At 40.4% G+C, this 27,719-nt stretch overlaps 1 protein-coding gene across 1 annotated transcript in view; it reads right to left on the bottom strand.

The window, feature by feature from the left end:
• Positions 1-27,719, bottom strand: part of SLC2A13 (solute carrier family 2 member 13) — a gene marked incomplete at both ends in the record, with an annotated part of 282,775 nt that overhangs the window by 118,604 nt on the left and 136,452 nt on the right. Inside the window, one exon of the mRNA XM_080939275.1 lies at positions 13,935-14,043. Coding sequence (XP_080795401.1) covers positions 13,935-14,043 — 109 coding nt within the window. The remainder of the gene's footprint in view (positions 1-13,934; positions 14,044-27,719) is intronic.

Raw genomic sequence — 27,719 nt, 5'->3', positions numbered from 1 at the left:
CCCAGCTAACCAAAACCAAGCTTCTTAAATGTAGCAGGTCCATGGAACTGACCAAAATCACTAGGGTTCTTCTCCACAAGTAGATAAGCAGTAAAGAGTGCAGGAAAAAAAATCACTTCCTGGTAATTTGAGATGTCTAGAAAAAAACTTCAGACAAGCTGAGCAGCCTGGGAAAAAAAAGCAGAGACCAGATGAGCAGCCTGGGAGAGGCTCCAACCTACTCAGTCACCTGAAAAGGATGTTAGCTATGTCAACCCTTTGATCTACCTGCAGACTGCGCAACGCACTCCCTGTTCCCAGCATTCCTGAGCTGCCACCTCCGCTGAGGTAGGCTTTTGTGAGAGCTGACACCATTTCTGTTCTTATAACACCTCTCCCACATTTCTATTAGTAACCCCAAAAGAACTCATTGGTTCAGTGGATGGAGCCTTTGGTGGAATCTCTCCTTCAGTCTGTCATCGTCTTCTCATCTGAGTAGATATTTGTTCACGTCTCCTCAGAAATAATGTCACACAACATATACAGAGGATTACGAGGAGATGAACAGGAGCAATTCTCTGCTATCATAACTACTTTAAGCAGCATCTTCTCCTTTCCCTACCAAGAGCTAATGACCACGTATCACCAGGGTTCTCATTACTATAACAAACTATGCTTGCTGGCATCACTGCTGGCACCAGCCCTTTCAATAATGTCCACTTACTCATGGCTTGGGTCTGGTACACATCTTCCTGTACCTATGAGTTTCCTGAGCACTATGTTCTCTAATCTTTCTTTCATATGCAACCTATACTAAGGAATTCTGGCATTAGAAGAGAATGCAGTTTGAATGTTCTATCTTTAAAGTTGTCCTATAAAATCTTAAGAGAGCCATGTGACTCTTATTGGAAAACGGCTCTCAATTTCCAACTAGATTTTTAAACCCAGTTCTTTAAGTCCATTACAAAATCGCCAATTATTATGTTAGGAACAGACTCTAAAAACTAGGGTAAGATATTTTCCCAAATCGTCAACCAATGGGTTAAGAGCAGGCTCGATAAAAATTAGGTTAAGATAAATACTCTCCCACACAATTTCCAGAATAGCCACAATTTTAAATACTTATATGTTTTTATTGGTTTGGGTTTTATACCAATTACTAAAACATTATGGGAGATTAACTTTATTATACATAAAACATATCCATTCTACTGAGTTCTATAGATCCAAACCTTGTTTTGTTACTTACGTAGCTAGCCTATGTGATCTTTACCGACTGTGACAAAGTCGCATTTTCTTATAAATGAAAAACAGACCCTGTACAATGTAATTCAGCAATCTCCTTCACTGGCTTTCTGAATAAAACAAAAGAACCGACCAAGAGGCAATTGCCACCCATTCTTCCAGCTTGCTTTCGATTTAATAGTTTAGTACAATCAATAGTACACAAGAGTGATATGGATTTTCCCTTGTAGTCTTCAGTAGAGAAGGCATTTACCTCAGTTGTAAATTTACTGAGGACTTGATAAAGTCAGGCAGTTAAGTAAAGGGATACTGCAGTATGTTTACACATCCTTAAACACCCGAAACAATTTGAAAAATAACAGAAGCAGTATTTAAAATGGCCTCCCAAACACTTCAGTTCCCAACCAAAAAAGTCTGCACAATCTTACTATACATAAAAAGAAAACAAAATCAGCAATGGGAGGTGGCCAAAGATATCTGCTTACAGGAAACAAGGAAGGAAGCTGAGCTGGCCACACTGGTGCTTCCTGACCATCCACAGTGTGTGGGAGACATGGGCTATCCTGGCTGTCCACAATGTGTGGACAGAGAGCAGCAGTTTGGATGAAAAGTTCTGCTCTGACGACTGAACATATTAACAAACAAGGTCAAAACCAGTGAGGTAGCAACATTTCATTCCAGGCATTAAGGATACACCCTTTTCTCACCTGGATATTTCTTAGCCTGTCCCACCCACCAAATGCCTGCATGGTTTCTGCCTCCTCTCCTGTCTCCTCTAGCTGGCTGGTGTCTAGATGTTTTCTCTTTTCTGTAAGTATCACTAGGCGCAGCGAAATAAGATGGTCTCTTTAAAATGTCAAGAAGAACATAGCCCACTATTACAAACTTTAAATCAGCCCAACACTGTGCTGTGCACAGAATCAATCCTTGCCCCCCATTTCCCACACACCCTGCGCTCACTGTGATCACCCTTAAGGGTTCACCTTTTCTCCTCCAACCTTGAATTCTTCACTATTGTTCTTCCTGCCTGGAAAGACTGACTACTTTGTCAGTGGTTGTAGTAGGTTCCCTCTTCCTTTCTGTCCAGAAGTAAATGTTCTACAAACACTGGCACATAAACTGAGTTTTAAGAGTGGACAAGACATCTTCTCCAGGTGTGTAACTCACAGCAAAGAAGATGAGTTTTGACCCTGCCCAGGTCTCTCTGATGCCACATGAGATCACAGCATAGCTAGTAATATTCTAGGACGTGTCACACTAGGGTACATTAAACACGCCTCAGGTTAGCTACAACATGCTTGCTTTTAGCTCTGCAAGTGGTTACAAACTGGGTGTGCCGAAGCAATATTCTGAGAATGTCTCTTACATTCTAAAAGACTGCAACATTTACTCACAATAAATAAATAAATAAATAAATAAATAAATAAAATAATGCAGCTTGAGATATAATATCTAAGACTACTGTAGTGTTGTGTACCTTACACTGTTTAACCTGCCAATAAGAAAACAATCAACCTTACTTGCCTTAGACTTCCCATGTAATCAACCTTTATACCCTACTCCAAAATATTGCTGTAATGTTACATTATTTTCTTTGCCATGCCTGACCCAGGAAACAACATGTGTCATTTACTAAAAGTAGCAAATAGAGACATTGAAAGCAATGCTTAAAAATTAATATCCACTTTAAACTTGGAATTCAACACTGGATACCGAAAAACAATGTCGGTGATCTGGATCCGCTGGGGTTGGTTGGGGGTCAGTAGTTATTTCCTTAGACAGCTCTGTTGAGATTCCTCTAAAGTATCCCTCCTTCTTTCCATGGGTGACATCTGGACTATTCAGTCAAGGAGAGAGCAAAGCTCTTTGTGCAGACACACACAGTTACACAACGGACACACAGTCACAGAGACAGACAGATACAAGAACACATTCCTAAGAGAGCATCCAAGTGTTAGTTCTCAAACCCAGGACCAATAGCCTATTGACATATCAAAGTCGGGGCTGACCACCAGGTTCTCCCAGGATCCCTCAGTCCCTGCCTATTATTGAGTCCTGAATGGCACACCTGACTCCCTACCCTAAACTTCTCCAGCCCAGGGGTTTGGTTTCCCCTCCTCCAATGGTTTCTCTTCCCTATATAATCCAGCCATTTTGGCTATGGGCTTTTCCCTTTTGGCCTCTCAGTCTCCTGGCTCTTCCCTCTCCCTTCCCTGCTTCTCCTCACATGGGCTGGGTCAGTGTGCTGCTCATGACTACTCTGGACTTTTGCGGATGTCTCTGCCTGTGGCTGTGCTCTCCCTCCTATCTACCATAAACTTTCTTCTTCACCATACCTAGGAACAGTCTTGTCTTCCTTTTTATTTCTTTTCATTTCTTCCTTGCTTCCTATCTTCCTTCCTTTTCTTCTTGTTCTTCTTCCACTTCCTCCTCCTTTTGCTCTTCTTTGATTTATTGGGCAAGTACAGATTCTGACTCACACAACACACACAGGACAAGAGACACTGAGCACAAGGAAGGGAATTTAAATCTTGGCTTCCTCTTCATTAAATGACACCAAAAAGTGTGTCTTAATTTTTTCCCCTTAATGTGGCAGTGACACATTATCGGTGGGTTGGAGTTTATCATTAGTGCACTGAAACCAACAAATAAGCTGGTTATATATCTTACACATGGAATACCAACACTAAGGGGCTTAAGGCAGGAGACTTTCCATGAGTTCTTGGCCATACTGGGCTATAGGGTGATATCCCAAGGCAAAGAGCAAAGAGTGTTTCAGAAGAGTTGACAGATGACAGCCTCATTTTAAATGAAGGGATGGTGCTGAGTGGGAAAAGATAATTATGTATGTCCACAGCTACTGTCATTAGAACTATTCCCAATCCTAAAGTTGGAGTTATCTGTCGATGCTTACCTCACGCCAGATGTCAACAGAACATCTAGAAAGTTCTACGTAGAATATTCACTGCAAGATGATTCCTCAGGACAGTGGCACAAAATGGAAGGACAAAGGGAAACAGGCCATGAACAGCGGCAGGGATCATGGAGATATGAAGGGAAACATACCAGCTCCAAAACATAGAGCTCACTCTTGGAATCTGAACACTGAACTCTAGAGGAAAACATGCCTACAGGCCAAATTCTATCCTCGAAACAGCCTTCAATAACTGGTTATATTCCTTAAGCTTGCTCTGAACAGGAGTGGAAGGACAGCCTTAAACAGGGGGTGTGGTAGGGGCTATGGTCTGCCAAGGAATCTAGAGGAGAAAGTAATTAATCCCATGCAAGAAGCTAAAGTTAAAACTGCATATTTAATAGACTATAAGATTTCTAGTCTTCTGGCACTTGGGATTTCTCAATAAATAGAAATTGAATTCCATTACATTTACTTCTCTATATTTTAATGCACCCGTGGAACTACAAATTCACCAAAATGAATGAGAGCATTCTAGCAAGAGTCCCAACTTCACTTCCTGCTGTGGATGATGCCATGTGATTAGACCATGTTTCTCCATGCTTCTCCGTGAAGAACAGCTTAATAACATTCAGAATCCTGAGATTCTATCAGCACTGGAAACATAATCACAGGCCTGGAGGACTCACCAACACAACTGTTTGGAAGTCCTGAGAAAGAAGGAACCAAGAGGTGTAACTTAAGGAATACTTAAACAAAAGGGAGCTGCAATATAACTCCTGGACCCTAGGCTCAGGAAGACTGGGGAAGAGGGAAGAGAAGATTGTAAAAGCCAGAGGAGCAAGGAGCTAACTGTGAGATTGTGTCTCCTAGGAATGTCAGAGGCTACACCCATGAAGTTTCACCAACCTGACTAGACAGAAGCCCAAACCTTCCATAGACAAGGACAACAGGAACAGACATGCTACCATGAAGGTGAGTGGTGAGTCTGGGAGGCCTCAAACCTATACAAAGAGCTACCAGCAATTAACCATTGCTGAGAGCAGGAGAAATAATCTTCCCCAGGGAAAAGTACCAACTGGGTATGCAGTACCAAATAGTCTGTCCTGAAAACACACATACAATTAATGTCATACATACTCAGCAAGATGTACTTATGTATTTAGGTGTGTATGTGTATGTGTAAAACATCATTTAATGAAAACACCATATATTTGAAAAAGAGCCAGAGGGGTTTGGAGACAAGAAAAGGAAGGGGAGAATTACATAATTACAATTGAATCACAAAATATAAAATAATTGCTTTTTAAGCCAACTCAATTTAAGGGTCAATATCCCTGAGAGAGAATTTTCGAGAGTTAGATGGCTGTCAGAGAGCCAGTCTATTGTAGAGGCTCTAAGAACATCTCCAATGGCTCTCTCATAACAATGCATGCGCACTGCCATGAAAGCCAGGGCACTACATCATTGGACCCAGGGGCGGGGCAAGCACCTCTCTGGCTTCCGTTTCCACTTTTCCCCAAACCAGTTGCATTTCCTGCCTTTGTCCTAGTCTAAGTGGCTGAGTATTTTTTTAGATAGAACTGGCCAGAGCCTGAACAAGTATGCACATAGGCACAGGAAACAGGAAGTGATGGGAACACTTTGGTGGTCACACAGTGAAGTCCTTGTGTTGTGAGCCACTGGCCTTGTACCATTCCTCACAACAACAGGCATGCTGAAGAAAACTCAAGAGCCTCATGAGTCGGTCTCACAAACCTGGGATAAAGAGACCTTATCAGCCATCACACCAGGAATGATGCTCATGTCCTTGGCTGTTAGCATTAGAGCGCTATTTGGAGACAGGGGTTCCTGCTACTGCTTCTTCCCATTCACCCTGCCTGCCAGGAACAGCAGAGAGAAGCTCACCCCATTTCAAACCAGCAACCTGGGATGTAGAAATGTTCTTTTAAAAAATTATTATATATTTTGTTTATTTACATTTCAGATATTATCCCCGTTCCCGGTTTCCCTTCTGGAAACCCTGTATCCCTTCCTCCCTTCTCCTGCTTCTATGAGGGTGTTCCCCCACCCACACAGCCACCCACTCCTGCCTCCCCACCCTGGCATTCCCCCACACTGGGGCATCGAGCCTTCCCAGGACTAAGGGCCTGTTTTCCAATTGATGCTCAACAATGCCATCCTCTGCTACATATGTGGCTGGAGCCATGGTTCCCTCCATGTGTACTCATTGGTTGGGGGTTTAGTCCTTGGGAGCTCTGGGGGGTCTGGTTGGTTGATATTGTTGTTCTTTGCTGCAAACCCCTTCAGCTCCTTCAAATGTTCTTTTTTCCTTTCCTTTAGTTTTTTGACTTTGACTACTATCTGGCTGTGCTTCTTTGGCCATCTTTCTTGACTGTGTAGCATTATTTTTAAAATACTAGGAGAGCTTGCTGACAATAAATCAAAGCTGGTACAGATCCAGAAATACTTCACTGAATTAAATTAATTAGATGTGATTAACACATATAAATGACTCATTCGAACAACAAGCTGCCTTGGCTCCCCTCTAGATCAGGTTATAAAGCAAAGACCTCAGTCTTGACAATGTCTTTGAAAATTTAAGAATTTTATGTCTGCAATGATACTCGAGATGCATGCAGTGTTTTACTACTGGTTGAATATTCTTCCAACCTCAAACATTTGAAATTTGATACACCAAGAAACCCAAAACTTTTTGGGCACCAACTTGCCCCCACAAATGGAAAATTTCTAGATGTCGCTAAACATGTTATTGTCAGAACATAATTACTACTATCTCAAAAAAATTAGTGTGGGCTGTGTTTAAAGTATGTACAAAATATGAAGTTCATGTTTAGATTTGGGTCCTATCCCTAAGACAATATATTTTATATATGTGAACACACCCAAAATTCAAATGTAAATAAAAATAAGAACATTGGGTCCCAGGCAGCTTGAATGAGAGCTACTGTATGTGTAGGTATTTGTCAAGTTAATACACACTGGAGTATTATCTGGTAACTGATACTTAAAGTGCTTTCTGTTAATTCTTGTGTTATCACAGACTGTTCTAAAGGCCTCAATCAGCTCTTGGAAATACAAAGAAGATGACTTTCTTCCAGATGCAGATAGGACAGCTAAGGAGGCAACCAAAATCTGCTCACACAGAGGGGCCACTCACTCCAGCCCCTTGTGTTCTCTTGCTAGAGAAAGGAAAAGCAAGGGGAGGAGATGGAGTTGTGAAGTATGAATGACTTACATATAGAAGATGGGGGCTACATAGATGGTTCAGTGGGCACTACACAAACGTGGAGACTTGGGCTCCTAACACCAGAACCACACGATAAGAAGCTGGGCGCTTTATCATTCGTTTGTAGCCTTACCTATGGAAGATGGAGGCAGGTGGGCTCTGGAGACACACCATTTGCCAGTAGAGCTGAAACAGCTCCAGGTTCACTGAGGCACTGTCTCAAAGCCTAAGATGTGAGCAAGCAACACACTCAACAGTCGCTGACTCATAAAGAAAAGTGCATCCCTCCACACACATACACACATCATATACACACACGAACACATGTGTGTGAATACACACATATTTGGATAATACAAAGTATCCAAGTAAGTTTCCCACAAAGGACTTTTTTTTTTCCTCGTAGCAAATTCAAAGGTTAAAATTTTGGATTGAGCAATTTTCTGTCTTCTCAAGGAGAAGAAAAAAAAAATCAATCACTCCCATCTTCCACTGTCTGAGATGGCCCAGTTCTCTGTTTATATAAGCACATCAAAATGTAGATTGTAATTCTTTAGAAGAATCAAGCTATTAAAAAACCCATGCAGAACACGGTGTACCTCTCTACCATCTGTCTTCTTCCTCAAGGGCCAACACATTCATACAAAAACACATGTGTCTCTGCAGTAGGAGTGGCTCATTTCCTGATTGTCATAAATAAAAATCTCTAAGGTGAAAACCACCAGTATCATAACTAGCATTTAGCATAAATTATACTGTTGTGCAATGAAGCATTCGTGAACCCCAAAAGACCACTGAGGAACCCATTCCAATGCAATCCCATTGGGGTTCTTTATTACAAGCTAGAGCTTGGGCTGTAACTCCACCATTTCTGATGCAGCAGAAAAGCAGCAGCCCTAAGCTTAGTTTCAGGCAGGCATTTATAGAGACAAGAAGGGAGTATCTAGGCTGGCACACATCTGATTGGGAGGCCATTAATTACAGCCTTTAACACAATTGGCTGGTGCTGGCAGCCAAACCATAAACTTCACTTCTGCTTTCCTCCTGATTGGTGGTTGTTAGGAAGTGACATGTCAGGGGAGGGCTTGTAATCTGGAGGTGCAGATCTGTTAGGAAATAACCTGGGAACTAGTTTTGATGCAGGTCTTGGTGGGTAACCTGAAAATGGGTGCTAGGTACAGGATTGCTAGTTAACTTGAGTTCAACCTTAGGTCAGGTTCTCTAAGATGGAGTCTGAACCCAAAAGATCTGGTCTTTCAACACAGTGGTTCTGTTATATTTTGTTACTCCAGTCACTTTCTGCATTGTGTTCTTTTAGTTTCTGAGACATACAAAACAGCTCACTGGCTTTTGAGATGGAGCCCATGGCTCTGTTATTGTGGGAAAGCCAGGACTCTATTCCTGTTGTTCCCTGTTTTTTTTTTTTTTTTTTTTTTTTTTTTTTTTTTTTTTTTTTTTTCTGTGAATTATTATTCTACATGCACTTTTGAGTGTGCCCGCTTGAAACTATTACATAATCAGGTGATATTAGAAAACTGGTTCTTGCCAAAGGTAAACCATCAGGCCTATAGTTTAGAGAAACAAGAAGTCTTCTGTTCAAGAGAGTTAAAGGTGAGAAAATACGCTCTGTGGTAAAATCAAGCAACTTATCACATAAGTCAGATGTTCTGACCAACACAGATGTGTACAAACACCAGGAATAAAAGACTGTTTCAAGAAGAAAATTTATTTCCAGGAGTGAGGTAGGATAATTAACACATGAAGGTGTAAACATAATGTGTTACTAACATTATGTCTGAAAGGGAAGGAAGAACTTTCTGTATTCAACCCCCATTGGGTTTCTGTGAACCTTTCTTGGTTAGAAAGGAAATATTTCAAATCTTAAATTCACACAGACTTCAAGGTGAAGTTAAAACTTGTAAAAAGAAATGTCAACTTCTATATTTTATTAAGTTTGTGCTCAAATGCTGAAGCACGATGCCTTGTTTTCTTCTCACGTGGAAGAAAGAAACCAGAGGGGAAAATAATAATGAAATATCCATGAAACAAAACCTTGAATTAATAAAAAATTTCATTTAAGACAACAGGGAATATAGTTAATATTTCTAGCTAAATCTCACAAAACTTAATTATTGAGCTATATTTCAGAGATCATTTTACCCTGGAAATAAAGTTTATGAAATATACTGAATCTTAAGAATACTGTGAAAAAATTCACATATACACATGCACACACACAGAGGCACATACACTCCACACACCCACATGCACACCTTTATGCATAAACACAGGCACACATACATTTATGCATACATACTACACACACATGCATGCACAGACATATACACACATGCACACATACATGTGCATATGTATATGCATGTAAATGCACACACACATGTATTCACACAGGTATATAGACACACACATCATGCACACAGGCATACACACAGGTACATACACATACAGGCACACACACTCACGCACAAACACACACAAACACTATATACACAGATACACACAAACACATACACTGAGGTTAGAAAGGACAGACACACACACACAGAGTTTAGAAAGCATATACACACAGAGAGATGCACACATACACACACACACACACACACATACTGAGATTAGAAAGCACCCACACACACATACACACACTCACACCGAGGTTAGAAAGCATACACACACAGAGGTATACACACACACTGAGGTTAGAAAGCATACACACAGAGGTATACACACATACACACACACAGGTTAGAAAGCATACACACACAGAGGTGCACACACACACACTGAGTTTAGAAAGCATACACACACAGAGGCATACACACACACACACACACACACACACACACACACACACACACACACACATTCACACCGAGGTTAGAAAGCATAGGAGAAAACACACAGCACGAAAGTTCCTGACTCATCATTGAGGACCCGCCGCACTATCGTCATCCCAACGCTGACTTACGAGTGTCATGAGCTCCAGATGGAAGTGTCGGAGGGTAAAGAGAAGCATCAGTTGTTGTCTCTAAGGTACTGTTTCCATGTCCTAATCTCTAGCTGCTAGACAGTGACATCCTATAACATCTTCAAGAAGCTGAGTAGCTGCTTCAAACACAGTGGACACAGTGTATGTTCAACCATCATTCAAAATGCTTTAAACCACTGTTTAAAATCATCTTAAAATATCGCTAGTTTTCAGGATTAAGGATCAACTGCGTTCTGTGGCCTATTATAGCTTTGACCCCGTAGAGTTAATGGCGAGCCAATGGCATCACAACTGCTAATGGCACACATACGTCACAGGGAGTACCAGGACAGCGCCAGCCCTTCACCTCTAAGAAAAGACAAAGAATTTAGAAAAACGCATGTTTGATTGAAGACTGGAAACCACAGTCAGCACAATTTACACTGGATATTGCAAGTGGGTGAAGACAGTCATGTCGCCAGCGTTTGGAGGCACACTGGCACAAGCCGCAACCCATCCATTAGAAGTGGCTCTGTGATTCCTACTCAAAAGAACTACAAAAAAGAATGGAACACGTACCCTTGTTTTCTATGCGGTTAAACTTGTCAAGATTAAAAAAACAAATGGATATTTATAGGTAGAGGATTAAATGTGGATGGAAGCACATGGGATGTTCATACATGTTCCTGCCTCTCCGTTGTTTGAAAGCTTGGTGTTTGTTTTGTTACAGCCCTATATCACTACCACGTGGGAAGAAAGGTATGTCTCCGCATGACAGCAGGCTGGAGAAGTAAAATCAGAACAAACCCAGACATGAGGCTCTGCATGGTCCTTCAGAGAGGATCAAAAAGGCCAGGAAAGAAATGAAAGTAATGTTGGCAGAAGGAAATACTGAAATCATAGGAAGGGAGTTGCAGCCTGACGGGTGTGGACAATTAATGTCAAACTCACAAAGAATGGGGTTGCAATCTACCAGGACCCTGGGTCCTAATCTTCATTTTATTTTTATTTTTTAAATTAAAAAGTGTTTGTGTATCTTGGCTGGGCACAAACACGCCGAGGTGTACATTGTGGGTGTGGACAACTCAGTGGAATTGGTTGTTTTCCTTCTTCCTACAGGTTCCTCTATTTACTGAGCCATCCTGCTAGCCCCGCTAATCTTTGCTACTAATAACGATTTCAACCACTACATTCTTCTCAAATTCTTCCTAAATCCTTGAGCATGTTAAATAACCATAAAGGATCATATCATCAGTCTCAAACAGAAATCCTCTGATTAAATTTTTACTGTACAGAATTTTACTGGTCCCCCCCACCCCAGACTAACTTTTAAGTAGCTGGAAGAAAAGCTTCCAGGATCTGTAAAAACTCTTCAAGATCTGTAGCCCAGAAAACACGACTGTATTTGTTGTCTACCAGATTGCTCTCTGATGACGTGGTGAGGGCCTTTATATTTAAATGTGAGTGTGTTTCACATGTATTTACACTGGCCTTTCAGCTCATCAGCGCCAAAACAGTTCTTTATTCCTACTTAGAAGTTTTTCTATCATACAATATACCTTGGGCATGTTTCCCCTCCTCTAATTATTCCCAGATCCTTCCCAACTTCTTCCCAACCAAACTTCATGAGCTTTTTCCTCCCTCTTCACCGCCCCCCCCCCCAAATAAAACAAAAACAAAAAAAATAGATTGAAAACAAAAATACCAAATAAAAATGAAACAACACACACACACACACACACACACACACACACACACACACACACGGTATTTCAGAGCTATGGCTCATTGTGTTGGAACATGGAAATGGATGTGTTTCTAGATGTACCAGAATTAAATCACTACAAAATAAAGTTTAAGCAGATCTAAAAGTAACAAACTGGAGAATAAGAAAAGTCTCCCAACTAAAATAAGTCAAAATCCAACCAGACCTATATAGGATAATTGGAAGCAATGCCACAAAAGCTATTTATTTTTTGACATAGGAAGGAAAAGAACATCCTAACCACTTCTACAAAGCCAATATTACCCACATACCAAATCCGGAATAAGGCACGACAGAAAAGAAAAGAAAATTACAGAACAATTGTTCTGATTTATAGAGATTCAAAAATAACCAATACAATACTTATTCAAATACGCATCAAAAACTTCATCACAATCAAGTCAGTATCATTTCAGCAATACACATTTATGTAAATAGATGACGAATCACACAAATGGACCCAAGGATGGAAATCTATGTTCATTTCTCTGTAAGCTGCTAGCGGAAAAAATAAATATGGGGAAAACTTGCAGTATCTGCACAGGCAGGCACTTTGTGGGGACTGGTTGCTCTAAAAGTAAGACATGCAATAGAGAAATGAGGCCTGATGGTGTTGAAAGCTTCTACACAGGAGAGGAAGCAGTTAGGTGCAGAGAGAACGAACAGAATCAGAGAAGAGCTTTTCTAGTTATCTGAGAAAGGACTGGCATCTCACATATACAACAAACTAAGGAAGCAGAAGAAGGAGGAGAAGGAGAAAAACAGCAGCAGCAGCAGCAGTAACAACAACAACAGAACAAGCAATTACAAATGGGATGGTGAAACGAAAAGAACAGTTCAAAAGGTGAAAAACAAAAGGCCAACACATATGAAGAGAGTCTCAACTTCACTAGCTAGAGGAATGCATTTTTTTGATGTCACAATTGGAATTACAATCACCTAGAAAGCAAACAATAACCAAAAAAAAAAAAAAAAAAAAAAAAAATGCTTGCATACAGCTGGGAGTAATGTCGGCTACACCAGCCACCATGATAGAAGTCAGCACCAAGGTTCTTCTGAAACCTACAATAGGACCCAGTTATACCACTGTCCCAGAGCTGCAAGTCAACACGTCACAGAGAAACCTTACCACAATGTCTACAGGATCACACTGTGTCCAACAGCTAAGCTATGGGACCATCAGGGATGCTCATGGACAGATACCATTTATTTGCACAATGGAATTTGTTCAGCCATAAGAATAATGAGATTATATTGTTCGCAGGAAAATGGATACAACCAGAGATTATCATATTAAGTGAATTAACGGAGTCTCAGAAAGACAAATATCACATTATTTTCCCATTTGTGAATCCCAAATTTTATATAGGTCCATGAAATCAAATATATTCAGATGAAATGAGAGCAGACGCAAAGCTGTCTGGAAAGCCAGGGAATGTGGTCAAGAAAGGAATGTAGTGGGTCTGAGGAAAGAACATGCCCCCAAATCATTGCACAATTGCATAAAATGGGCTGCCACTCTGTATAATAAACAAAGTTTCAAATTTTAGCTTGGACTCTTTAAAAAGTACCAGGTTGAATAGTTACAAATTAAGGGAAACATATAGTAACAGTAAAATACCAAACATAAAACTACCTCTGGATTCCACATGCTGGGTTTTTTAATAGTGGTCAAACAAACTCAAAGAAGAAACCTCTGCATTTATCGAGAAAGCACCAACAGAGATCTCTTTTCCTTCCCTTGGAAGTACTCCCTTCATGGTCTTTTCAAGAGGAAGCCAACAGGAATACGTACATGATGGTGTTGATGCCCGAGAGCTGCTGGAACATCTGTAAACCACATCCCACAACTAACGCTCGGCGAGTTGGGGGGTAACTCAGCATTCTGCAGATTATAGGTCCAGCTGTTTTTTTACAAAAGAGAGAGAGAAAGACACAGCCATTACTTTTAGCTCTCATAGAAAAATCTCTGTGAAATTAATACCACTGGACATTTTGAAATACAACGTTTACAGGAAAAAAAAAGATGGGAACAATGTATTCCTTCAGAAGCCAACCGTTTTTAGTTGTAACTTCAAAAGCAACACCAGAGAATTCTGATAGAAACTCACGGGTACTATGTAGACGCACATAACTGAATCTGTCATACAATTATTCCTCCTTGAATTCTTTCCAGTTACAATTATTAATTACACCTTTTGCTTTTCTACTTTCCCCACAATTAAATACGACTTAAGATGCATTCACACGAGACCCTTTACAATGTAACTGGCAATAAACAAACACATGAAATAGCATTTACTACAGAAGAAAGGAAGGAGAGGGAGGGAGGGAGGGAGGGAGGCAGGGAGGGAGGGAGGGAGGGAGGAAGGAAAGAAGGAAGGAAGGAATGAAGAAAGGAAGGAAGGAAAAAAGAAAAAGAATTCTACTCTATTCTGTTATCAAGGAATTTTGCCTTGGTATCAATTCTGGTGATGGATACACTGAGTATTATCAAAATGTCATAAATATGTCTATTGCACATATACATGCATGTGTTTAAAAAGTGAGTTGGTCCAGAAAAGGCATTCAGTGATCATTTTCAGATCTTAAAGCCAAGGCTAGTGAGATGCCTTAACCGGTAAAGGCACTTGGCGACAAATCTGATCCTGAGGACCCAGGTGACAAAAGGAAAGAAAGAGTGCCTGCAAGTTGCCCTCTGACCTCCATATGCACACTATACCACACATAAGTATGCATATGTGTGTGCACACACACATAATACTCCCACATAAGTAAACATAATAAAATATAAATAGAATTTTACGCAGCCTAGATCAGATTTAGATAGCTGTGACATCTAAATCTCTGAGGCCTCTCGAAAGGTGACTGGCCTGTGTCACAAGAGATTGCGTCAGAATGCCAGCTAAGCATTAACACATACTCTATATGAATGTCATTCTTGCTGGGCTAGACACGCCGTACAACATCCAGAGCATCTTTGATGTTAGAAGAGATGGCCTGTGGTTCCAAAGATGCCAAATACTTAATTAAAGCACTTCCTCTGAAGGCCATTCTTTATCATTAAAGCCTAAACTAAGCAAAGGGAATGAAAATCCAAGTAAATCTTGCTATTTCAGGAATTTTCTAAGAGTCACATTAGTTTGCAGAAATGGTAAATATGTGTTGTCTCAATAGAAAATGTTAACATCGGAAGATTGATTAGGATATTTGAACTGAATGCTATGGAGCTAAGCCTATTCTGATGCCACAAGCATACGATTATAAATCAGAAAGCTTGACATACTGAAAATATTTCTGTTCCTCAATATTGAGACATCAAAATCAGCCTTCAAGACCCCTGTTGGTTACTCAAAGCTCAATAAAATGACAACTCATTTAGAAAGCAGGCTGAGAAAATGCCATCTATAAAGCTGACAGAGAATGCTTGGTAATATCGGAGAGGCTGTGGAGGTCGGTCATCTCACTGTGACCGTGGTGACAGACATGGATCACTGTCTCTAGGATGGCAGGCTTCTGTGCAAGCATAGGTTTCTCTCCACGAAATGTAGAAGAAGGTATGTGCACATCTCTCCATGAAAATGCCTACTTTCCCCCTAACATCAAAACATTTGCATAAAGTATCACTTACTCTGTGTATGAGGAATGCATTTTAAATGACAACCAGATCAAAGTATACGAACCTTATCTTGGCCTTGCACAGGACAAAGGCTACTCTCCCTTTGTTTATATAGTCTATAACAACCTTCAAACTTGTGACCACATCCACTCTTGCATTGTATCATGAACTGACAGGCAGATAAAGGCCACAGGGGGAAATATAGAATAAATTCGGATCAATGTTCGCCTCGACTTAATAGGAAGAGGTTGCCTAGCACACATTTCCTCCCTAGTTCTTTTAGAAGAATCTAGATTTTCTGTTTTCTTTTGGTTTGAACTTCTTAAACAACAAGCAGGGATGGTTCCCTTAATCTACTAGATGTTTGATCGGATAGCTGCATATATGATTATGCATGAACAAAATCAAGACTTTCCTTTTGTTACGGTCATAAACCTAGTTTTCTATGGTATCAGGACTGGCTTGACAAGTGAAAACAATCATTAATCGTTATATCCCAAAAGCAGCTTCTCTAACACAAGACTACATTTAGTTTTTGTATATCAACTATGCAAAACTAACAACTTGCATACCCAATAGGCTTATGCTTGTTTCAGACATATGTATTTTGAAATACAGAAATTTCTGTACAAACATTATGTCCAGCTAACAAAGGTCAGGGAACGGAGCCCCTCAGATATATTCTGTAGTGATAAAAAAGCTGAGGAATCCACATGCTTTGCTCGGTTCCTTCATTTTAAACATCTCAGACCATATGGCCGCATAGCTCTAGTCTGATGCCCAGCTTTGACACGGGCTCTGCAGTTCCGATAAAAGAGAAAGTCCTATCAGCAGCTTTTCCGGTGGATGCACCAGCTGGTCTGATCTTAGCCTGTTGATTGTTAACCGAAGGCTGGAAAACATACTAGGGCCCTGTTTGTACTATATAAAACCTCAGCTTTTGATTTATATTTTCCGCTAAGATGAAATAAGGGTTTGCCTGCTTTACTTCTTCAAATGCAGGCGCTAAAAGCCAGGCAAAAAGTCCACAAGCAAGAGGTTTCTAAGCTACAGGGCAATCGTCAGGACAGGAACCAATCCCTGAGTCTTGGGGAACAAGTGGCCTCGAATGCTGTCAGTTTGGTGTCTCAGGGGGAAGAAGTCCAAGATAAGGACAGGGAGAGAAAGCAGGTAGACTGGCCTCAGCGAGGTGGAAATGTCCCTCAGAACACAGACGTGGAGGCTGGAGAGAGCGTAGGATTAGGGGTGGTGGAGATTTAGAGAAGGATGGAGAACCAGCTCAGGACTAGTCAGTGGATCTGTGAAAACAGGCTTCCCTAGTGAGGAAGGAATCATAAAAGACTTAACAGAAATCGTTCCAGGACTTATCAGGGGCTGGTGCAAGCAGCTGCCCAAGCAATCAGAGTGGAAAAAAAAAAAAAGGTCATGTTCTTGCATTAAGCAAAGTGTGAAACTCAACTGCCCCTGACCACCCCTAAACCCACAACCTGAAAACCCAGAACAACAACAACAACAAAAAAAAAAAAAAAAAAACCACCAGAAGGCCTTTCCTTAACAATAGTTCAAATCAGCTCTATACAGACCTGGGTATCATCTTTAAAAAGGGTTAAGAAAAACTTTTATCTTGTCTGTTGAAATTGTGGTGGTTTTGAGACAAGGTTCCCTGGAGCCAGGAAGGGTTGAGGACTAGCTAAGGCTACAGACAATCTTGGATTCATGTTCCTCTTGTTCCAGCCTCTACAGGTGTGTGTAAAGTACTTCTGGTCTAGAAGACATTGGGGAACACTACTCGGAGCCTTTAGTGTAACAGGCCAGCCTCTGTTGTACGTACTCAGCACCTAAAACCACTTGAAAACAAGACTGTTTTCAACCAACTAAAAAGCATCCCATACCACAAAGCAACAGCAAGAGGAAATGGGTAATATCAACAAACTTTTAAATCACAGCTTTCAAAAGACAGGTAATTACAATGTGCCATGAAGTCCAGTTTGTCAGGTGGACATTCTAATCCTAAAGCTCATGTATGTACTAACATTATCAAAATGTCCGAACCAGTGTCTCCAGGAGGAACAGAGCAATTCAGTTTCTCTACGTGTGGAGAAACTACCTGGAGTCTACTCTGCATGGGGCTCAGAAGCATAAGATGCCCCACCATCAAGGAGCTCGTGATCACAGCAACAGGGAAGGAATCCTGCATAGAAATCAAGTGAGTTCTACCACAATGGCCATAGTAACCCAAGAGCTTCATAGGTCATATACTGAGATCAAGGCACATATAGATACACAATATCTGCATATGCACCCATTATCATATTATATACACATACACACATGAACATATGTAAACATATACATATACAGACACGAATGCATACACATATAAACACACACATGCAAATGCTTAGACACACACACACACGCACACACGTGCTGATTGCACACAAAAATCATCATTTCTTACCTCAACCTTGTCCCTTCTCTGCATTATTTAAGTAACCCAGGAACTATAGCTTTTGCCCATTCGCTCTCTTCATGCTCCATTCCTACTTCCCAGATCTAAAAATAAAGTACTAACAACACTCGATTTCTAATACTCTATGAAATACCGGGATTTCTCTTGTTCTGCATCTGTGCCTTCTACGTCCTCCTCTGTCTTGCTGGGCCAGCCATTCACCCGTCTCCACCAGGACGGTACATACAGTCTAAGGTGTCCATGTATTGCATCTCCACGAGCCCCTATTCTTAGTACAGTGAGAGATTCCTCTTATGAGTATTAGAAACAATGATGTTTGGGTTCCACACCGTATATTTAGTCACAAGCTTCACACCCAGTTTCTAGGTCTGTAACGTCCTTAGGTTGCAGGCAGCACCTCCACACCGATGATGAAGTTGGTCAGCTCTCTAACCTGCTGAAGTCACTGGATAAACAGATCCACTGGAGTGTTTCATGGGGGGGTCAGTGTACCTTTAAAATCTATTTTACATACCTACCCCCTATCACGCAATGTTCTGGCAATGTTTGGACAATCTGTATTACCAAAATAAGCCACACGTCTCCATAACTGCACCTTAAAATGTTCTATTCAGCCGGGGACTATTCTGACTTCAGATGCTGTGCTCTTGATCATTGATAATCTTTTGCAGGTCACATTCCTTGTCTCTTATCCACATTGAATTTCATGGGTGTTTCTATCTGGTTTTGCTCTTGCTTTATCATTTCACTTACTCCTGAACTTGGTCCATGATCAGGCATATAGACAACAGTAAATCACTATTTGCTTAATGAATATGAGGGCCAAAGGAAGGTAGGGGAAAACACACACACATACACAACACATACACATACACACACAATACACACACACACACACACACACACACACACACACACACACACACTTCAAAAAACCTCCAGGCAGATAGTGTCGCCTAGATCTTGTGGATGGTGAGATCTGAGCACATTCCTAGCAGCTAAACAGTGCTGTGGTTGATTACAGGCACCTCTAAGTCTTGAGTGCACCCGTACTGTTCTCCTCCTCATCAGGAGCAGATGATGTTTGTCATTACAAGCTGGTACCTGGCACACATTCCTTTTGGAATAATATGCTGCCGCTATTGATAAATCCAACCCATGTGGTGCAATCATTCCTTCACAGTCTGGCATTTATGCCAATACATTTTGAAATCCTGCGAAGCAATCAATTTGCCGAGATGCTGTAATTTGGCAGTTTTCTATAAATTCATCCTTCCTTGCAAGTAAATCACTATAAATCTGCGCCCAAATGCAACCTCTGTGTCTACACATTATCATTCCAGGTTGCTGAAGGATATACGCTTTGCAACTTGTAGGGCAGATAATGACAGAGTTTAGCACTACTGAAATGCCATGTTTCAGGAAGCTTACATTATCACTACCGAGAATTCTTTCTAAATTTTAAAATACTTGCTTAGTCAGGGGCACCCAAATAAATGACATGGCCATAAATTTATTCTCCATCCTAGTAATTTTCCCCATGTAAAATGTTAGAAATCTTTTAACAGCCACAGGGGGCTGGTGTGCTACTGAGGAAAAGATGTATTGAGAACCAACTGCTTCAAAAACCCATCCCTGAGCAAAGAAACCACCACTTTTAAGTGAGTCCTTTTCTTAAAAGAGTAGACATTTTAATGTTAATAGTGGCCTACAGACACAGCCATTTTTAAATGAAAAGACAGATATATTCAACTGGCTAGTGTTTTGATACTATTTCCACAGACTATCAAACTTAGTAATAAAATAAAGCTCTTTTTAACCTGTCCAATTTTTTAAAAATGATATTCCATGTTAGGAAACAAGACTATATTTGATTTAGATTTGCTAACAGCATACAACGGAGGCACGGTCAAGTAGTGCAAGTTTCTGCAATCAAGGTAAAGGGGAATTGAATCGACCTCAGCAGTTCAGTATCTATGTGACAGGGCCACCTTCTTGGAATTCCATGTACTTCCTAGGTGTTAACTTCTATTTCACAGGTAACTGAGTGACTGTGTGTGTGTGTGTGTGTGTGTGTGTGTGTGTGTGTGTATTTCAAACTTGGCAATCTAAGACAGGATAGCAGTGAGTTTGAGGATAATCTTGGTCACAGAGAAGAACCACTATCAAAAATAAAATGATATGAAAAAAATGTACATAGTTCCCTTCCCTGTTAGAAAATAAACAACCCCACCTCCACAAAAATAAAATAAACAACTTTATGAGTATAAAGAACAAGTAGAATATAAGGTTAAAGGAAGCAAGGCCTGTTCTCAAGATAAAATCTAAAAAATCAAGGGAGACGGATATAGCTTATTGGTCAAGTCTGGTCTGCCTGATGGCCTAGACTCAGTTCTAAGAACTGTTTCTAAAAGCAATTAAATATAAATAACATTTATTATATATTTATCATAATATACCTAAACAAAATACTAATAAACTATAAAATAAAAAAGTGGATGATAAATGAATAAGATTTTGCCAGACCCTGTAAAGAATCAACTCTAATCAATTCACTGACGCAATTCAGACAGCACTGATGTCTTTCGATAACACATAGCTGCCCATATACATTTTGAGATATATAAACTGTGTTACTATGCACAAAACTGTTTTAGTTTTAAAAGTTGCATACTTATAATTGGAATATTATCTGGAAGTCTGAACAATATTTCTTTCCTTTCTTTTAGAGATTAAATAACTTAACAAACACTATGGAGGACTTGATCTTGCAAATGCAGCAACTGTGGCTTCTGCATACTGAGCTTTACATAAGACAGTTACAATGAATAAAAGTAACAAGATGTCCTATTATCTTGTAGTGGGGTGGAATACATTAAAAATGAAGGAGGGGAAAAAGAAAAAAAAAGCTACTGTCCCACTTAATTCTGATTAAAGAATGCCACAAAAGCATGGAGTACCTTAAAATATAACACCTTAAAGAATGTTGTTTTCTGTCCACATGGTTCTCACAAAAAATCATAATTATTCCAAAAATACCGAGGAACAGATATAAAAATGAGTGAAACACACGAAACTATAAATGTATCCTCTAATTCAAAAGCAGTTGTTTCCCTCCCCAATCCTTTTTCCCAACTCTTCTCCTACCTCTGGCAAAGAAGAAAAGAAAAAAAAGAAGGAAGAAAGAAAGAAAGAAGAGAGAAAGAAAAGAGAAGAAGGAAGGGGAAAGAGAGGCCAAGGATTCAGGGCAAGAAGCACAACTCTGTGGAAGAGACTTCTCATGCATGGTGAGGCTCTGGGCTCACCTCCAGCACAATCAAACAGTAGTAATCCAATATGGCCTCCTACTGTTGTCCTGCTATTTCCTCCCAAAGGAAATATTATCTCCTGGAGGAAGGTTGGAAGCTCATAAAACTCTGGAAATCATTGAAAGAAGTTAACAAAATGTAGAAGGTAAGCTGTTCCAACGACCTATCCAGTAAAGGAACTTCCTACCAAATACCAAGCCTAGTGACCCCCATTCATTCCCTGAGACCCATGCAGTAAAAGAAGAGAATGGACTGAGACTCCTGTAAGTTGTCCCTTGACCTCAAACTCATGATTTAACATGTGTGTTCCCATAAACATGTACTCACACCCATGCAAACAAACACACATGCAAAATAAATAGGTGTAATAAACAACCTTATAAGGCTCGGGATGTTCCTGAAGATTACAAGATTCACAAGGCTCATCTAAGTAGTGACAGCCACATAGTATAGAACTTCCAATCCCTTCAAGCTCCTTGGATGCAGATTTTGTGAGTCATCACTTGTACTAGGGTAGGCTTTTTGGTGATACAGCTACCTTTGAGTCATCTATTATTCCATACACAAATTCTTTTGCCAACTCTTATGAATAACTCCAAGACATTTACTGCACTAGGCTAGGTTTGGGTGGAATTACTTTGTCATGTTATTGGTGCTCTAACTGAAATAAATAGACATTTTTTCATATCTTCCCAGGAAACCTCACACAACAATTATTTTTCAAAACATAGCAGTGTTGATCATTCAACACACACACACACACACACACACACACACACACACACACACACACACACACGCACGATCATCGCTGAAAGGGGGAAGGAGGATTCTAATTCTCCATACTACAGAAGGTAGGAGAGTATTATACCATAGAAAATAAAAGCTGATTCTATTTATCAATTTGGGGGTATTTGCTCATCTCCCCCTTAAAAAGCCTAACTTTAAAAATAGAGAAGGTAATGGTACAGGAGCAGGACCTTCATGAGCACTAAGAGAAAAGAGTCATGGTGAAAATTATGAGGAGTTGATGAACCAGCCTGTCTCCATCTAGGGCTGGAGAGTCATCTTACAGCAAAGACAAACTAGGTTCAATCCTGTTTATGATTAAGTCTGTCTCTCAAGGACTGGGCTAGGTCCCATCTGTAACCTTAACCTTAAATGGCTCTGTATGGACTATTCAGAAGGAAACCACAACCATATCTTTGTCTCAAAAGGTCATTATGGCCACCTGTTGTGATGACTGCCTGTTATGATTATGTTGCTATGATTACCTCATTATGGCCGCCTTGCAGCAATGTCTCTGTTTCAGGATTTTGTTTTGCCTAATGTGTTATGCTTAAGTTCTGCTTCTGTAACCGACCAAATCCCCTATTTAGAAACCCCTTACTCCCAAATGATACCTTCTTATCTTACCTATGGCCAAGGCTGATCTTTCGAACTCCACTTCCAGGAAAAGACAGTCCACGTACATGAATTTTTTAAAGAAGCTTTCTTTAATTAATTGCTTGCTTTAATCTAATTTTGGTTGGTGGTCTTTCTCTTCTTAATTGAGGGATTAACATAGCTCATACCTGTTATAGTTAAAAATGGGTTTTAGGATGAAAAAGAAAGCTAGAGATAAACTTTTGAGGCCAGGATCATCAGGAATGTGAAGCAGAGAAGCTTGCAGTGCGCATGAGAGAGCCAAGTAGACTAGTCAAGAAGGACAAGGTGCTGGGTCAGTAACAGTAGGCCACCTGTTTCCCCAAAGCACACTAGTGTCCTTTCACATATTTTTTGCTTCTATAATACACCTAATTCTAACAGGCTCAGGTGAAAACAAGGCTGGTTCCTAACAAGGCACTTTCAATCTATGAGACCATCTGAGATGTCTCCATAGACAAGCATCTAAATATGATAAAGCCCAAAATGATGGTAGCTCCTTCTTAATGGCTATGATCTGTGTAACTCTTCCTCATAGTTAACCTAAAAGCTAATCCTATGATGTGTGATCAAAGAGAGCTTGGCGTACTAACAACACCTGTATCACCTTTTGATGGCTCAATGGGGGCAGACAAACAGAGTCAGCCACTAACAAAAGGTAAGAGAGGCTTCAACCACCCCTAACAGGGTAGGCAGCACATGAATCTTTGTGGCTGGGACCAGGTAGTGTGCAAAGAAAATTGTGGGCGTGCCATCTTTTCAGTCCATGATAGGTCACAGAATTAGCAAAAAACTGATTTTTTTTTCTCTCTCTCTTTCTTGTGGTTAATTTGGCTAGAGCTTTATTGATTTTTATTAATATTTTCAAAGAAGCAATCATTTGTTTAACTAATACATTGTAATTTAAATTTCTATTTCCTTTAAATTCAGCAATAATTTTTATGACTTTTATCTATTCCTTTTTTATGTGTTCTTTTTTCTTATTTTTCCAAGGCCTTCTGGTCAACATTAAGTGATTGCTACGTGATCATTCCAGTCTTTGTATGTGGGCTCTTAGTGCTACAAACTTTCCCCTTATGTCCTTCATTATGTCCCATAGACTGTGCTATGTTATATTTTCATTAAAATTCAATTCCATTGCCACAATCTATAAAGATTAGGGACTGGCCTAAAAGGTTCAGAGGGGATGAAAAAAGGAGAGACACGGAGAATAGCTGGGATCAGGTGGGTTATTTGTATTGATGGAGATGCAGGCACCTTGACACTCAGCAGGTTTATTATGTACAGGAGGAGGCAGTGGATTAGCTAAGAAGACCTTGGTAGGGGAGCATCTCAGGTTGCAGTCATCTGGGAGTCATACTATCAGTATTTGTGCTTGGACCAACCAGGGGCGGGAATGGACTTTGGCATTCCCATGAGTCTGAGGTATTGGCCCTTTGCCTAGCCCTGCTCCTTTTAATAACACACATTAACTTAGGACTTCCTTTGCTCCCTACACTCGGGGAATATTTTAAATTCCCTTCTGATTTCTCCCATGACTCAATTTCCATTCACTGCTGTGCTGTTTGGCGTCCATGACTTCTGTGCTTCTCTTGATTTCCACTGTTCTTGATCGCCATCCTCATCCCTTTGTGGTCAGACACGATAAAGGATGCTATTTCAATTTTCCTACATTTGTTGAGACTTGCTTTGTCCTAGTATGTGGTCAGTCTTGAAAAAGTTTCCATGGCCTGCTGAGAAAAACTTACCTTTGTCTTTGTCTCTCTGTCTGTCTGTCTGTCTGCTTGTCTGTTTATCTTTGTCAGTCAGTCTGTCTGTCTCTATGTCTCTCTCTCTGTATGTTCTATGTGTGTGCCTGTCTGTCTGCCTCCAGAGGGATTTTGTAGATGACTGTTAGGTCTATTTGATTTACAGTAATGAGTACACAGAGAAATTGCAGAGTATATCTAATTAATTTTTGTCTGAATAACATCTTTATTGGTGAGTGTAAGATACTGAATTCGGCCACTATCATTGTTAGAGTTGCTATTCGATTTTAGATCGAACAGTACTTCTTTTATGAAACTGGGGGCACCTGTCTTTGGTGCATAAGTATTTAGGGTTATCTTCCTGATGGCCCTTTGCCTAGCCCTGCTCCTTCCTTTTACAATTCGGAATAACTTTCTCTTAGCTCCCCTGGTTAGTTTTGGCTTGAGGAATATTTTGCCAGATATTCTAATAGCTACACCTGCTTGTTTCTCTGTCTCATTTGCTGGGAATACTTTTTCCCCATTCTTTTATCCTGTGTTGACTATCATTGATGACCAGGAGAATTATTCCCTGGAGGCAGCAAAAAGAGATCTGATTTCCTCATCCATTAGACTGAGTCTTTCTGTTAAAGTTGATTGAGACCGCCAATGTTTAAAATTATTGGATGTTTTCTAACTCCTTTTATTTATTTTTTGTTGTTTTTCTTAGACTTCTTTTGATGAACTGTTCTAGAATGATAGTCCTCATATCTTTGGTATAGTTCTCCAGGACCATGTCTGCCTGCACGCCCGCACACTTCCCACCATGCGAACATAAACTAAACCTCTGAAACTGTGAGCCAGTCCCAACTAAATGTATTCCTTTTTAAGAGTTCCCATAGTCATGGTGTCTCTTCACAGCAACAAAAACCTAAAGACAACAGATATAAAAGTTTGGGTTGGCATCTGTGGATATTTAGAAGTTGTGGAACATCACTTCAGGGCCCTGTCTTAGCATTTTTATTGCTGCAACAAAAGACCATGACCAGAAAGCACTTGGAGAGGAAAGAGTTTCTTTTTTTGGGGGGGAGGTTACACTTCTATACTATAGTTCACCATTGAAAGAAGCCAAGACAAGAATTCAAACAGGGCAGGAACCTAGAGGCTGGATGTTGTAGAGGGATGACTATTTATTACCTTAGTTCCCCTGGCTTGCCCAGTTTCCCTTCTCATAGAGCCCAGTTCCATCAGCCAAGGGGTGGAACCAACCATAGTGGGCCGGGCCCTCTCCATCAACTACTAATTAAGAAAATGCCCTACAGGCTTGCCACTGGTCTGATCTTAGGCATTTTCTCAGTTGAAGCTTTTTTTCCCCCTCAGATGACTACAGTTTGTGTCAAGTTGGCATGAACCTAGCTGGCGCAGTCCCTCTGGCTTTCAAAGATTCTATTGGAAAGTAAGGTGGTATTCTGATAGGTCTGCCTTTGTATGTGACAAGATCCTTCTTTCTGATCTCAGTATTCACTCTTTGCTCTGTACCTTTAATGTTTGATGACTACGTGAAGTAGAGAGGTGTTTTGCTTTGTTTTGTTCTGTTTTGTTTCCAGCCCATTCTATTTGCTGTTCTGTATGCTTCTTGCACCTTAATAAGCATTTCTTTCTTTAGATTTAAGGGTTTTCCTACTATGGTTTTAATGAAAGCTTTTCAGTTTCTTTCCATAGGTTTCAATGGGTTTCTATAGGCTTCTTCTCCTGATTTATCTATTATTTATAAGTTTGGTCTTTATTGGTTTTCACAGATTTTATGTTCCATTCCTGTTTGTTTATGTTTTTCTACCTCTTCTTTTGATATCTAAATTTACACTATCATTCTTCCAAGTCTAATTTCTCTTTTCTACATGATCTTTCAATGATAGTTCGCTTTGACCTTTGACCTCCCGAGGTTTTTCATTTTGAGCTTTTTTTTGGGGGGGGGGGTTTCTTCAGAGATTCCCTTTATGAATTTCATCCAAGTATTCATCTGTGTTTTCTCAGCCCTCATTCAGGCAATGGTCCTTGTCCCCTTTGAGTTCTGAGAACCTATTTACAGTCACTGCTTGGAAGTCATTGATCTATTCATTAGCTTGGTTGCTCTCAGTGAACATTACATCAGGAGTGGTAACTTCTGGAGACGAAATACAAGAAATGCACATATAAATGCGGAGAGACATATTCACACACACAGAAAACCTCATAAAAATACAAAACTGGAAATCATAATGTATGCACAAAGGATCTGTAAGGGGAAAGAAATGTCCTGCCAAAGCACTGTGGTGCCAAGAACCACCAAAAGTGCAGCTGAGTATTTTTGTGCCATTTACTGCTGGACACAAGTTTTCCTTTGAAAGCAGTCATCAGTTGGAGATGGCTTCTGGGTTAGGGATGGGAGGTTGTGTTACTTCTCCTCTCAGCACAGAAACCCTATCTGCTGCACACCTTTAAAGGCCCCATGCATGGTCTCTGTTAATTCATATGTGCATCGGTTCCGATGTGTTTAGAAGGCCTTGTTTCCTTGGTGTCTTTCATCCCCTCTAGCTCTTGCAATCCACACCCACTCTTCTCCAGGACTCCCTGAGACCTGAATGGAAGGATCTGATGGTGACATTTCATTTAGAATTGAGTATTCCAAGGTCTCTTACTGGCACATTGTTGTCCAGCTGAGGGTCTCTGTATTTGTTCCCATCTACTGTAGGGAAAGTTGCTCTTAAATTATGGTTCTGTTCCTTTAGCGGAATAGTAGTATTTGGTCTATAGGTTCCCAGCCTATCTTACTTCAGGTTTTTGGCCATACAATCAGTGTCAACCATGAGTCCTCTCTTATGGGGTGGGCCTTAAATATAACCAGAGTTTGGTTGGTTACTCACACAGTCTTTGTGCCACTACTGGACTGGTGCATCTTGCTGACAGGTCATCATCATAGAAGTTCAAAGGATTTGTAGCTAGGCTGATGTTTGCCTTTCTCCTTTGGTAGTTTGCAAAGTATGTACCT

This window comes from Micromys minutus (assembly GCF_963924665.1).
Source record: "Micromys minutus genome assembly, chromosome: 27".
Taxonomy (NCBI): Eukaryota; Metazoa; Chordata; class Mammalia; order Rodentia; family Muridae; genus Micromys; species Micromys minutus.
The sequence above is the reverse complement of the archived record's forward strand: the minus strand, read 5'-3'. Positions and strand labels throughout refer to the sequence as shown.